The 13,171-nt window shown below is 36.1% G+C and overlaps 1 protein-coding gene across 3 annotated transcripts in view; it reads left to right on the top strand.

Moving 5' to 3' along the window:
• Positions 1-13,171, top strand: part of PPP1R21 (protein phosphatase 1 regulatory subunit 21) — an 85,724-nt gene that overhangs the window by 51,961 nt on the left and 20,592 nt on the right. For all 3 annotated transcript variants that reach the window (XM_055399298.2, XM_055399296.2, XM_088841497.1), the window contains exons 14-16: positions 4,047-4,174; positions 7,624-7,776; positions 12,843-12,935. In XM_055399298.2, coding sequence (XP_055255273.2) covers positions 4,047-4,174; positions 7,624-7,776; positions 12,843-12,935 — 374 coding nt within the window. The remainder of the gene's footprint in view (positions 1-4,046; positions 4,175-7,623; positions 7,777-12,842; positions 12,936-13,171) is intronic.

The following is a 13,171-nucleotide window of genomic DNA, read 5'->3' as shown; positions in this document are numbered from 1 at the left end:
GGTCAGAAAAGATGCTTGGAATGATTTCAATTTTTTTGAATTTACCTAGGCTAGATTTATGTCCCAGGATGTGATCTATCCTGGAAAAGGTTCCGTGTGCGCTTTTGTTTTGGGGTGAAATGTCCTATAGATATCTATTAGGTCTAACTGTTCTATTATATCATTTAAAGATTGTGTTTCCTTGTTAATTTTCTGTTTAGTTGATCTATCCATAGATGTAAGTGGGGTGTTAAAATCTCCCACTATTATTGTGTTATTGTTAATTTCCCCTTTCATACTTGTTAGTAATTGTCTTACATATTGCGGTGCTCCTATGTTAGGTGCATAAATATTTATAATTGTTATATCTTCTTCTTGGATTGATCCTTTGATCATTATGTAGTTTCCTTCTTTGTCTCTTTTCACAGTCTTTGTTTTAAAGTCTATTTTATCTGATATGAGTATTGCTACTCCTGCTTTCTTTTGGTCTCTATTTGCATGGACTATCTTTTTCCAGCCCTTCACTTTCAGTCTGTATGCGTCCCTCGTTTTGAGGTGGGTCTCTTGTAGACAACATATATAGGGGTTTTGTTTTTGTATCCATTCAGCCAGCCTTTGTCTTTTGGTTGGGGCATTCAACCCATTTACGTTTAAGGTAATTATTGAAAAGTACGATCCCGTAGCCATTTTCTTTATTGCTTTGGGTTCAAGTTTATACACTCTATCTGTGATTCCTGTCTATAGAAGATCCTTTAGCATTTGTTGGAGAGCTGGTTTGGTGATGCTGAATTCCCTCAGCTTTTGCTTGTCTGTAAAGCTTTTGATTTCTCCTTCATATTTGAGTGAGATCCTTGCTGGGTATAGTAATCTGGGCTGTAGGTTATTTTCTTTAATCACTTTAAGTATATCTTGCCACTCCCTTCTGGCCTGAAGAGTTTCTGTTGAAAGATCAGCTGTTATCCTTATGGGAATCCCCTTGAGTGTTATTTGCTGCTTTTCCCTTGAGAAAACATATTTTAAAAACTTAAGATTTTGTCAGCTTGCATGTATAGAATGTGTATATTGGGGGCCCTTCTATAAACTGACACATAACCTGTGTTACGGGAATCTTAGTCTCAGTAGTATTACCCAATACCACCACCTTAGTCTTGAGAATGGTCCTTTTTGAGGCTTGTCTTCAATTATAAGGAACTGTAGAAGTCACTGTACTTCTGGAGCTAGCTCTGGTTAGAGAAATCACAGCTTGCATAGACAGATTTGGTGGCAGGACTGAACTGAACTGAACTGAACGATAATCAGTCCCAACTCTACAGAACTAAGTCTGGTCTGAAGAAAACCAGGGACTAGTACTTTTTTCCTGTGCAGCTTTTGATTTGGGGAGCTCAGACTTAACCATAGTCTTCTATTCCAGAATTTTACTTAACCTAGAACTGGGCCATTGAAACCACAAATTGCTCTGTGGCTACAGATTTTTTTGGTTTTGTTTCCTAAGTTTTCCTGTGCTAATATTACGATTTGTTCCTACTAGTATTTTCTCTAGAATTTTGATGAAGGAGGGGCTGGAGCCATAGAGGGGAGCTATCCATTGAGAAGGATCTTAACGCTTTATTTACATGGAAAAATCTTGATTTTATTTATATTTATAGAAATAATAATGTGTTTCTAAGTTTTCTGAAGATGCTTTTGTTCACATGTGGCATTAGACGCCAAGTGGTCCAAATCAAAGGATGCTACTGTTATTATTTGTCAAGAGCTGGTGGAGATTATGGGAGGATCAGAGGCCCCCTAAGCCCTCTTTGTGCCTCTGTTTGTTTCTCTTCTTGAAAGTGTACATAATATAAATTAAAAATATTGGGAAACATGAAGAATGGTTGGGAAACATGAAGAATGGTTGGCAAGCAGATTATGGGCTCTTGTTGATAGGTTTACAGTTCAAATCTGTCTTCTTAGCTAGTTGGAAGAGTTTTGTGTATCTCTCATGAAAACTCAGAGTCAGCATTAACTGGCATTAACAGAATAAACTTTGTTTTTAAGAGAATTCTTATTTCAAATCTTTTCCCTTGATCCTTTGCCTTGCATAATTGCTTGGTCCAAGTTGGGATAAAGGAAGGAAGGAAGGCAAGCCAGCAGGCAGGCTGGTCTTAATATAAAAAGTGAGAGAGAGATTTATAAAAATGTATGTCCTACATGGAATTAAAATGGAAGTGAATTAATCTTTTAACAAGTGAGAATTGTTTGATCTTTAGTCTCAAGTCTAAAGCAGGTAGACTGATAGGAAACATTAAACAAAAATAAATCTCTAGTCTAGGTCACATGATTTCCTTGTTCTTTTTGAAGTTAAAATTTAACATCAAGGAACACCCTAAATAATTAAAATATTTAGATTCAATAAATAAAGAGTAAACAGTTGGATGGGGAGAATTATTATAGTCAAACTACAGTAGCTTTGATCCATTAGAAGCCATGGGAGGGTTCTTAGTATTATGCATCTTTTATAAGTATTTTAATTACCTATATAGTCAGCCAAGATTGCCTGCCAACTCAGTTGTATTATAGCATTGTATACAGACAGTAAAATATTGAGTAAAAATTTCTGTGGTGTGTAGAAAGATGATGTTTGCTTTGGTAGCTAGCAAGTTCAGTATACCAAAAATGTCCAGCATTCCAACTGAATTTTTATTCACTTGGCTGTCTTATGAATTTATAGAAGATAACCATTTATTTTTTGAAATATATTAGGCATAATAATAATGTACCAATTAGTTAGTTTCTTCACTGTGACAGCTGTACCATATTAACATAGGATGTTAACCATAGTGAAAACTGGCTAAGGGTATCTGGAAACTCTAAATTTTTTATAAATCTAAGACTATCTTAAAAGCTATTGTATGTAAAAGTTTACATATATTTGTATATATACATACAATGTATATGAATAACAATTTCTTAGCTTTAAATTTTAGTGAAAGAAATCTTCATACAACAATGATTTTATGCTAAAAATTTTATGATCATACCATGTTAAATCTCTTTCTTTCTAGTCTTTAATAAATAAATTTAAATTGTGCTGAAATATCATGGTCATACCACGTTAAATCTCTTATTTCTAAATAGTCTTATTTCCTCTTATTTACCTATAGTCTAAAATCATCTAAATTTCTTGATTCTGAATAAATGAAGGTCTTCATTACATGCCTGCTGTAACAATTAATTTCCATGTCTTGTGATCTATTTTTTGCTTTGTTGGTAGTGATAATGCTATTGTAACTGAAATATTCTAAAAATTCAGAGGAGGCTGTATTGTAAGCTCCTTATTATTTACAAATATAGTTGTCCTTCCTCACAAATCAATGTTGTCTTCCTTATTCTGTTTCCCCCCTATTTCCAGGATGAAGTTATTTTATTTCTCAGAGACCCAGAAAACCCCCAGTTTCTCTCTTTGGCGAGTTTTACCTACTGCTGTTTCTGTCAACGTGTTTATGTCTAAGCCTCTCTTCTATGCTTTTAGAACCACAGGCCTTTGTTATAATTTTCTTGGACTGGAGGCAGTAGAATGTGAAGCCAGACACTGCAGTATTCAATCCTTATTTGGCCATGCAGACCTTTCTTATTGTTAAAGTATGTTCTGGCAAACTGGTTAAGATCCAATAAGGATTGTGGGTCACCATGCCTATGTTGGCTGTTCTTTTCTAGCCTCATGGTTTGTTTATATAAGCACAATAAAAATTCTCATTTGTGTCTACTAGACTGTCAAAACAAAGTTTTTAACTGGTAAATAATGGTCAGGGTCATTTACCCAGAACTAGAATAAGGACTGACTTTCAAATGAAGGACACCGAGACCCACATGACCCCAGGATGGTGTTAAGAGACCCTCACTACTCTCTATTCTTTGCAAATGGACTTGAGACCTAATTGAAATTCAACCTAATTATGATATTTGGGACTGTTTTTTGTCAGACTTGTTTTGTAAATTTGTAAGCATAGATATGAGAGGTCAACTGCTTGGTTAACTGTATCCAACTTGTATATAGATACTGATGAGTTTTCATTTTATTGGGTTCATAGATATTTCCAAACATTATAGTCAAAAGGCTACAATAGAGCTTGAACTTCCAACAACAACACAGAAGCTCATAACAACTAATGACTGCATCCTGTCATCAGTAGTGGCATTGACAAATGGAGCAGGAAAGGTAATTTTTCTCTGGTTTATATTGACATTAAATTAAATTCTTAAATGTACTCTTTTTTTTTTTGATTGACATAGTAGAAAAAATAATCTGTAAAGGGATTTTAGATTATCAGACTTTTTCGTAAAATAGTTGTCTCCCTTTTCCTCCTTCCTACCTAATATGTGACAGAGTACAGAATGCTGTTAAATGTTTGTGATGAGTAAGTGGGTCACTCACTGTTGATGTTTTAATGAGATATTTGCTGATTCAAAGATACCAGGTGGTCTCACTGTAGATCCTGGTGTGTATTCAAGGTCTGCTGTACAGAAATTGGGTTATAGAAAAAGATTTATAAGACTTTTATTAATATTTTGTTTTTTCTCCACCAAGATTTTTGCTTGTACCTTTGTGGTTTTGTACCTTAATTCGTACTTTTAAGGTGACTTCAACACATGTCTTCTCATTGAATTCTTAATATTAGGTAATGATCATTTGGATCATTAAGTACTTAATTATTGTCATAAACTGACCAGAGTGCAGTTTCTTTAAAAATTGTTTTATGTTGGCTAACTGCTTTCAGTAGATGTCATATTCTAATTGCACATTAATGTAAGTGAAAGTCGCTTAGTCGTGTCTGACTCTTTGTGACCCTGTGAACTATATAGTCCATGGAATTCTCCAGGCCAGAATACTAGAGTGGGTTAGTCTTTGCCTCCTCCAGGGGATCTTCCCAACCCAGGGATCGAACCCGGGTTTCCTGCATTGTAGGTGGAATTCTTTTTTTTTTTTGGTGTTGATTCTTTTTTTTTTTTAATTAATTTTTTTACTTTACAATATCGTATTGGTTTTTGCCATACACTGACATGAATCCCCCATGGGTGTACATGTGTTCCCCATCCTGAACCCTCCCTCCCCATCCCATCCCTCTGGGTCATCCCAGTGCACCAGCCCCGAGCACCCTGTGTCATGCATCGAACCTGGACTGGCAGTTCATTTCACATGTGATAATTTACATGTTTCAATGCCATTCTCCCATATCATCTCTCCCTCGTCCTCTCCCACAGAGTCCAAAAGTCTGTTCTTTACATCTGTGTCTCCTTTGCTGTCTCGCATACAGGGTGATCATTACCATCTTTCTAAATTCCATATATATGCGTTAGTATACTGTATTGGTATTTTTCTTTCTGGCTTACTTCACTCTGTATAATAGGCTTCAGTTTCATCCACCTCATTAGAACTGATTCAAATGTATTCTTTTTAATGACTGAGTAATACTCCATTGTGTTTATGTACCACAGCTTTCTTATCCATTCGAATGCTGATGGACATCTAGGTTGCTTCCATGTCCTGGTTATTATAAACAGTGCTGCGATGAACATTGGGGTACACGTGTCTCTTTCAATTCTGGTTTCCTCGGTGTATATGCCCAGCAGTGGGATTGCTGAGTCATATGGCAGTTCTATTTCCAGTTTTTTAAGGAATCTCCACACTGTTCTCTATAGTGGCTGCATTCCCATAGTTTGCATTCCCTCCAACAGTGTAAGAGGGTTGCAGGCGGATTCTTTACCAGCTGAGCCATAAGGGAAGCCCAAGAATACTGGAGTGGGTAGCTTATCCCTTCTCCAGCAGATCTTCCCAATCCAAGAATCGTACTGGGGTCTCCTGCATTGCAGGCAGATTCTTTACTAAGTGAGCTATCAGGGAAGACATGTTCATGTGGCTGTCATCAAAGCCTTTAGTGCCTAAGATTTCTCTGAGAACTACGCGTACATATAAAACTGAACAGGACTATCTTAGCCCATTTATTTCAACAGATCCAACATAATTTCTCAAGAAAATGCTAATCTTTATCTGTGTTATATACTGTTATTTTTCTGACAGGTTGACCTTATTAGGAGGGAGCATACTTTTTTCAAGTGGTTTAAGTTAATCAGAAATGATCATATGTTAGATATTCAGTGTTATCTTTCCCAGAGTCAACTGGTCTTCGTGACAGTTTGCTCTTGTTAAGGGCTGTAGTTAAAGCATGTTATCATGAGATTCTGTCAACTCAGATCAGTGCCTACAGGACTCCTTAGTGAGATTATCCCCACTGCCTCCTCTGTAACGCTTTCATCTACAAGCAGTCTGGAAACTTATTTGTCACTTTTTAATGAGAACTCTGGAATATTAAATTCCTGTATACCTCATAGTTTATTTTAGTTTTGCTTTGCCTAAAACCTTAACAGTTGTCTCAAGGAAAGGTTTTGATCTTCACTCAGAAATTTTTATTAAAATGGTTTTTAACTAAAATAATTATCTGAATTAATTGTTAGTTGGTGGCAGCTGAATACTTAGCTAATGTGATTTGATTAAACTAAATTTTATCATTTGTAATTTTTAAAAAACCCACTGGAAAAGTATAACATGTGCATATTAAAGAACACATGGGGAATACAGAAATATTAGAGAGGAAAGAAAGTAAACTTTACCATGTACTGCTGCTGCTGCTGCTGAGTCACTTCAGTCGTGTCCGACTGTGCAACCCCATAGACGGCAGCCCACCAGGCTCTCCCAATGCAAGTTCTAGGTATGTCTCATCTATGTCATGTACATGGAATAGACAACTCAAGATTTTTAAGAGTTTTGATTTTTCTAAGTGCTACCTAACATAGAATTTCATTTGATACAGTAAAATATTAATGAAAAAGAAAACCTTTTAGACCATTAGTGAGTGCTTACTTTTTGAGCAGTGTTTGCCAAGGTAAAATACTTGTTTCACAAGTCACTTTTTCTTATTTATTGAAATTGAATATTCTTGAATGTATCCAAGACTTTAATTTTTCTGGCTAACAACTTTCTTAGACATTTTAATTTATATCACCATTTCGTATAGACAGTAGATTCAAAATCATGGCTCAGAAAAAATACGGTCATGGATCTTTGTTGTTAGTGAATGTTAAATCTGTAAATGACAAGGGTCTACTGAATTTTCAGTCATTTTCTTTCCTATTTTATTTGTAATGCACAGATTGAGATTTACAGAATGTAATTTAAGTAGAAATTATATATTCAAGATGCTTGTGTCATTTCTTGTGTTGGAGTATGAAACAGTCAAAGTTAAGATGCAAATGGAATGTATAAACCCAAACATACATATTTTGAGCACAGGCGCAGATTTGGTGAGGTAAACAGCTCATAAACATTGTCTACAGAATAAATCAGAATCAGCCTTGGTTTTCAGGAACAGTAGCATTTGTCTAGATTAAGACATGTCACCAGTCTGGACTGAAAATTTAAACTGATGTTGTGTTTATTATAAATCATTGCCTAAGTATTCTCTTCAAATAAGTAAATGTGGGCTTTTGAGCATGTGTTGAACTTTCATTTCCATTCTCAGTATCCTTAACTTTGCTCTGAAAACTGTTGGATATATATTTTAAATATAGTATTGGAAAACAAAATTGATCTTCTTGTCACACTTGGTTTAGATTGCATCTTTCTTCAGCAACAACGTGGACTACTTCATTGCTTCCCTGAGCTATGGGCCCAAGACAGGGAGTGGATTCATCAGTCCTCTTTCAGCCGAATGCATGCTGCAGTATAAGAAAAAAGCTGCTGCCTATATGAAGGCTTTGAGAAAGGTTTGTGAGCTCCTGTTAACATTTAAATCAGAGGGGAAATCTGAAGTAATTCCAGAGAATGGAAATTGCTTCCCCACAGTTTATATTTATGCTTTATACAATTTTGAGAAGCAGGTGCTTGGTGGGTGTTACAAGGGTGGGAGGACTTTGGAAAGTAGGATATGACAGAGACCTAAACCTCACCTCTTAGGCCATGTTAGACTTCTGTTTCCAGCACTTGATAGTGTTTAGGGTGAGATAGCCAGGCAGCCAATAAGCATCAAACTTCAGGAAATCTTAAGCTTCTAGAAACAAAGAAAAAAATTTAAATACATTTATAATTTTTTCTCAATATAATGCAAATACATGATCATTACAAAAAGAAATCAGAAGAAATGTTTCTGTACAAGAAGAAAATTATGGTCACATCAAATTTCAACAACCCAAAGGTAGCTACTGTTAACTTTATTAGAGTTTATCTCTCGCTCCCTAAAATTTTAAAGTATATACATGCATACATGTGCACACACACTATAAAAGCAGTATATCTGGATACATACACTGTTTTAGAATTGTTTTTTTCCTTTTAATACACTGTGGATATCTTTATATATCAAAAAATACATATTGGTACTTATAAATTGCTATCATTTTAATACATCTAGTATTTTATATATAGTATTTCACTGTATAAATGTGTAATAATTTAATTAAGCCAAGCCATCATTGCTTATGGAGTTTTAGGTTGCTTCCTATTTTTCACTGTTATATGCAATACTGCATGGCATATTCTTGCACATGGAACTTTGTGTATTTGTTTCTACCTTTTTCTCATTTCATTTTAACTTTTAGTTATACATAATGCATAAAATTACACGAGAACATTATAGATAAATTACAATTCCTAATTCCAGCTCCTTTTCAGTGGTAGTTGTAGTTATCAGTTTGATGTGTAACTTTCAGACTCTTTTGTAATATTTATACTCATCTGTATAAATTTTGAACTATATATAATATAAAGACTTTTCTAAATTTGTTTTTCTAAAAAATCTTGTATGCATGCTTCATTGTGTAGCTTTTTTCATTTAAAGTAAGTTTTAGAGATCTATATCAATATGTATGAGCTTCATTGTGTAGCTTTTTTCATTTAAAGTAAGTTTTAGAGATCTATATCAATATGTATGATGGCTACTATATTCATTTTAAATACAGCATAGAAATCTATAATGTAAATGTTCCATGGTTCATTTAGGTATTCTCCTTTTGGAAGTTATTTAGGTTGATTCCAGTTTTTCACTGTTAGAATTATACTTCAATGGATAACTTTTATAAATGCCTCCTGGAATACTGAGAGGTGGAACATTCTGGATGATGTGATTTGCCTATTTTAAATTTTAATATTTACTGTCAGATTACCCTTAAGGATGGTTGTATACTCCTAGCAACATATAAGGTGACCTAAATGTTTTAATTATTAATTCCTAAAGATGGCCTTGGAGCACGACATGAAGCAGCGCAAAGGCTAATAGAGTTTTGCCAAGAGAATGCACTGGTCATCAACCCTCTTCCAACAACCCAAGAGAAGACTCTACACATGGACATCACCAGATGGTCAACCCCGAAATCAGATTGATTATATTCTTTGCAGCCAAAGATGGAGAAGCTGTATACAGTTAGCAAAAACAAGACCAGGAGCTGACTGTGGCTCAGATCATGAACTCCTTATTGCCGAATTCAGACTTAAATTGAAGAAAGTAGGGAAAATCACTAGGCCATTCAGATATGACCTAAATCAAATCCCTTATGATTATACAGTGGAAGTAAGAAATAGATTTAAGGGACTAGATCTGATAGATAGAGTGCCTGATGAAGTATGGACGGAGGTTCGTGACATTGTACAGGAGACAGGGACCAGGACCATCCCCATGGAAAAGAAATGCAAAAAAGCAAAATGGCTGTCTGAGGAGGCCTTACAAATAGCCATGAAAAGAAGAGAGGCGAAAAGCAAAGGAGAAAAGGAAAGATACAAGCATCTGAATGCAGAGTTCCAAAGAATAGCAAGGAGAGATAAGAAAGCCTTCCTCAGCGATCAGTGCAAAGAAATAGAGGAAAACAACAGAATAGGAAAAACAAGAGAGCTCTTCAAGAAAATTAGAGATTCCAAGGGAACATTTCATGCAAAGATGGGCTCGATAAAGGACAGAAATGATATGGACCTAACAGAAGCAGAAGATATTAAGAAGAGGTGGCAGGAATACACAGAAGAACTGTACAAAAAAGATCTTCATGATGAAGATAATCACGATGGCGTGATCACTGACCTAGAGCCAGACATCTTGGAATGTGAAGTCAAGTGGGCCTTAGAGAGCATCACTTCGAACAAATCTAGTGGAGGTGATGGAATTCCAATTGAGCTATTTCAAATCCTGAAAGATGATGCTGTGAAAGTGCTGCAGTCAGTATGCCAGCAAATTTGGAAAACTCAGCAGTGGCCACAGGACTAGAAAAGGTCAGTCTTCATTCCAATCCCAAAGAAAGGGAATGCCAAAGAATGCTCAAACTATTGCACAATTGCACTCATCTCACACGCTAGTAAAGTCATGCTCAAAATTCTCCAAGCCAGGCTTCAGCAATATGTGAACTGTGAACTCCCAGATGTTCAAGCAGGTTTTAGAAAAGGCAGAGGAACCAGAGATCAAATTGCCAACATCCGCTGGATCATCGAGGAAGAAAGAGAGTTCCAGAAAAGCATCTATTTCTGCTTCATTGACTATGCCAAAGCCTTTGACTGTGTGGATCACAATAAACTGTGGAACATTCTGAAAGAGATGGGAATACCAGACCACCTGACCTGCCTCTTGAGAAATCAGTATGCAGGTCAGGAAGCAACAGTTAGAACTGGACATGGAAGAACAGACTGGTTCCAAATAGGAAAAGGAGTACGTCAAGGTTGTATATTGTCACCCCACTTATTTAACTTATATGCAGAGTACATCATGAGGAATGCTGGGCTGGAAGAAGCACAAGCTGGAATCAAGATTGCCGGGAGAAATATCAATAACCTCAGATATGCAGATGATACCACCCTTATGGCAGAAAGTGAAGAGGAACTAAAAAGCCTCTTGATGAGAGTGAAAAGGTTGGCTTGAAGCTCCACATTCAGAAAACAAAGATCATGGCATCTGGTCCCATCACTTCATGGGAAATAGATGGGGAAACAGTGGAAACAGTATCAGACTTTATTTTTGGGGGCTCCAAAATCACTGCAGATGCTGATTGCAGCCATGAACTTAAAAGACGCTTACTCCTTGGAAGGAAAGTTATGATACCAACCTAGATAGCATATTCAAAAGCAGAGACATTACTTTGCCAACCAAGGTCCGTCTAGTCAAGGCTATGGTTTTTCCCGTGATCATGTATGGATGTGAGAGTTGGCCTGTGAAGAAAGCTATCACCGAAGAATTGATGCTTTTGAACTGTGGTGCTGGAGAAGACTCTTGAGAGTCCCTTGGACTGCAAGGAGATCCAGCCAGTCCATTCTAAAGGAGATCAATCCTGGGTGTTCATTGGAAGGGCTGATGCTAAAGCTGAAACTCCAGTACTTTGGCCACCTCATGTGACAAGTTGACTCACTGGAAAAGACTGATTCTGGGAGGGATTGTGGTCGGGAGGAGAAGGGGACGACAGAGAATGAGATGGCTGGATGGCATCACCGACTCTGTGGACATGAGTTTGAGTGATCTCCGGGAGTTGGTGATGGACAGGGAGGCCTGGCGTGCTGTGATTCATGGGGTTACAAAGAGTCAGACAGACTGAGCGACTGAACTGAACTGAACTGAACTGAAAGATGGAATTGCTTGTTCAGAGTGTGTAAATGTTTCACATTTTGATAATGTTTTTTTCCTGACTACCCTTCGAGAATGTTACCTGTTTGTAATTTACCAGCAACAGAGGTATAAATCTGACCCATAAATTTCATTTGTCAATCTCAGAGACAATAGGTTTCTTGTTATTGTTTTAATTTGCATTTCTTTGCTTATTATTGAAATGGAATGTCCTTTCTTGAATTACTGTTTATATTATTCTGTCAGTTCGCTGTTTAAGTTGTTTACCTATTTTTAAATAAATGTTCCTAATTAGGTTTGTAAAGAGCTCACTTTGTGTTGAGGATTGTAGTCCTTTGTTTATGTTGGATATATTTTCCCCTCAGTTTGCTGCAGTAATTTTTCAAAGTTTTGAAGTTCCAATTGTTTTATCATTAAGCCATTCTTTTTCTTTATGGTGATCATTCTCAGGGCAATCTTGGAAAGTCAGGGTACTTTTCAAGATTAGATGTGTTCACCTGTATTTTCTTTTTTTCTTTAATATTTAGAATTTTTATTTTATAACTACCGAAAGAGTTTTCTTTAGACATAAACATAAATTATATTAATAATTTTGATCACTCCTAATGTTTTATATGCACACATGTGTGTGCGCTCAGTGGCTCAGTCGTGCCCAACTCTTTGTGACGCTGTGCCCTGTAGCCTGCCAGGCTCCTCTGTCCATGGAATTTTCCAGGCTAGAATACTGGAGTGGGTTGTCATTTCCTACTCCAGGGCACCTGTTTTTTCTTCCTGTATTTTTGTGGTCTAAACTTTTTAGATTGAAATCTTCAACCCATCTTGAATTTATTTATTTTGATATAGAATATGAAATCAGGGTCTAAATTTTCTTAATTATTAGCTGGTTGTCCTACAGCATGATTTATCCAGTTTATCTTTTCTCAATTGACATAAAAATCAAAGATTTGTCACATAATACATTTTTGTATGTTGCTTTTATTTGTTTGTGGATTTTCTATGTCATTCTTTTATCTATTTTGGTGCAAGTCCTATGATTTTAGATAGTGTTGCTTATAACTAGTATGACATGTTCCCCTTCCTTTTTTTTTTTTTTAGAGATTCTTTTTCACATGTATTAAAGGAACTAGTCTATATAGACACACACCTGAATTTTATTATTAAACTTCATTTAGCACTTTTATTTGTAAGATCAGGGAAATCACGCAGCTTTTTTCTTTAATTCTTATGATGCTTTCTCCATAGCCCCTCTTGGAATCTGTGCCTTATGAAGAAGCTCTGGCAAACCGCCGGGTCCTTCTCAGCTCTACTGAAAGTCGAGAAGGCCTTGCACAACAGGTATGGCGTTGGGAAAATCATGATGCTTGCTAAAGATAATGAATGTTAAATCCTCTGTAGAAGGTTTTTAACATACATCAAGTGGTTTAAAAGGCTATGTAAGTAAACGTCCAAAATTAACACATGTACCATCAGCATAATTCATTGAAAAACGCTTGTTGATACTCTAAATAAGTCACCCTGATTCAGTTGGTTTTGTAATTGCCAATAAAGAAATATCAGCACACTTTCACCAT

The sequence above is a fragment of the Moschus berezovskii genome, chromosome 11 (genome assembly GCF_049115385.1).
Source record: "Moschus berezovskii isolate FMDL1 chromosome 11, NW_MosBer_1.0, whole genome shotgun sequence".
Classification (NCBI taxonomy): Eukaryota; Metazoa; Chordata; class Mammalia; order Artiodactyla; family Moschidae; genus Moschus; species Moschus berezovskii.
The sequence above is the reverse complement of the archived record's forward strand: the minus strand, read 5'-3'. Positions and strand labels throughout refer to the sequence as shown.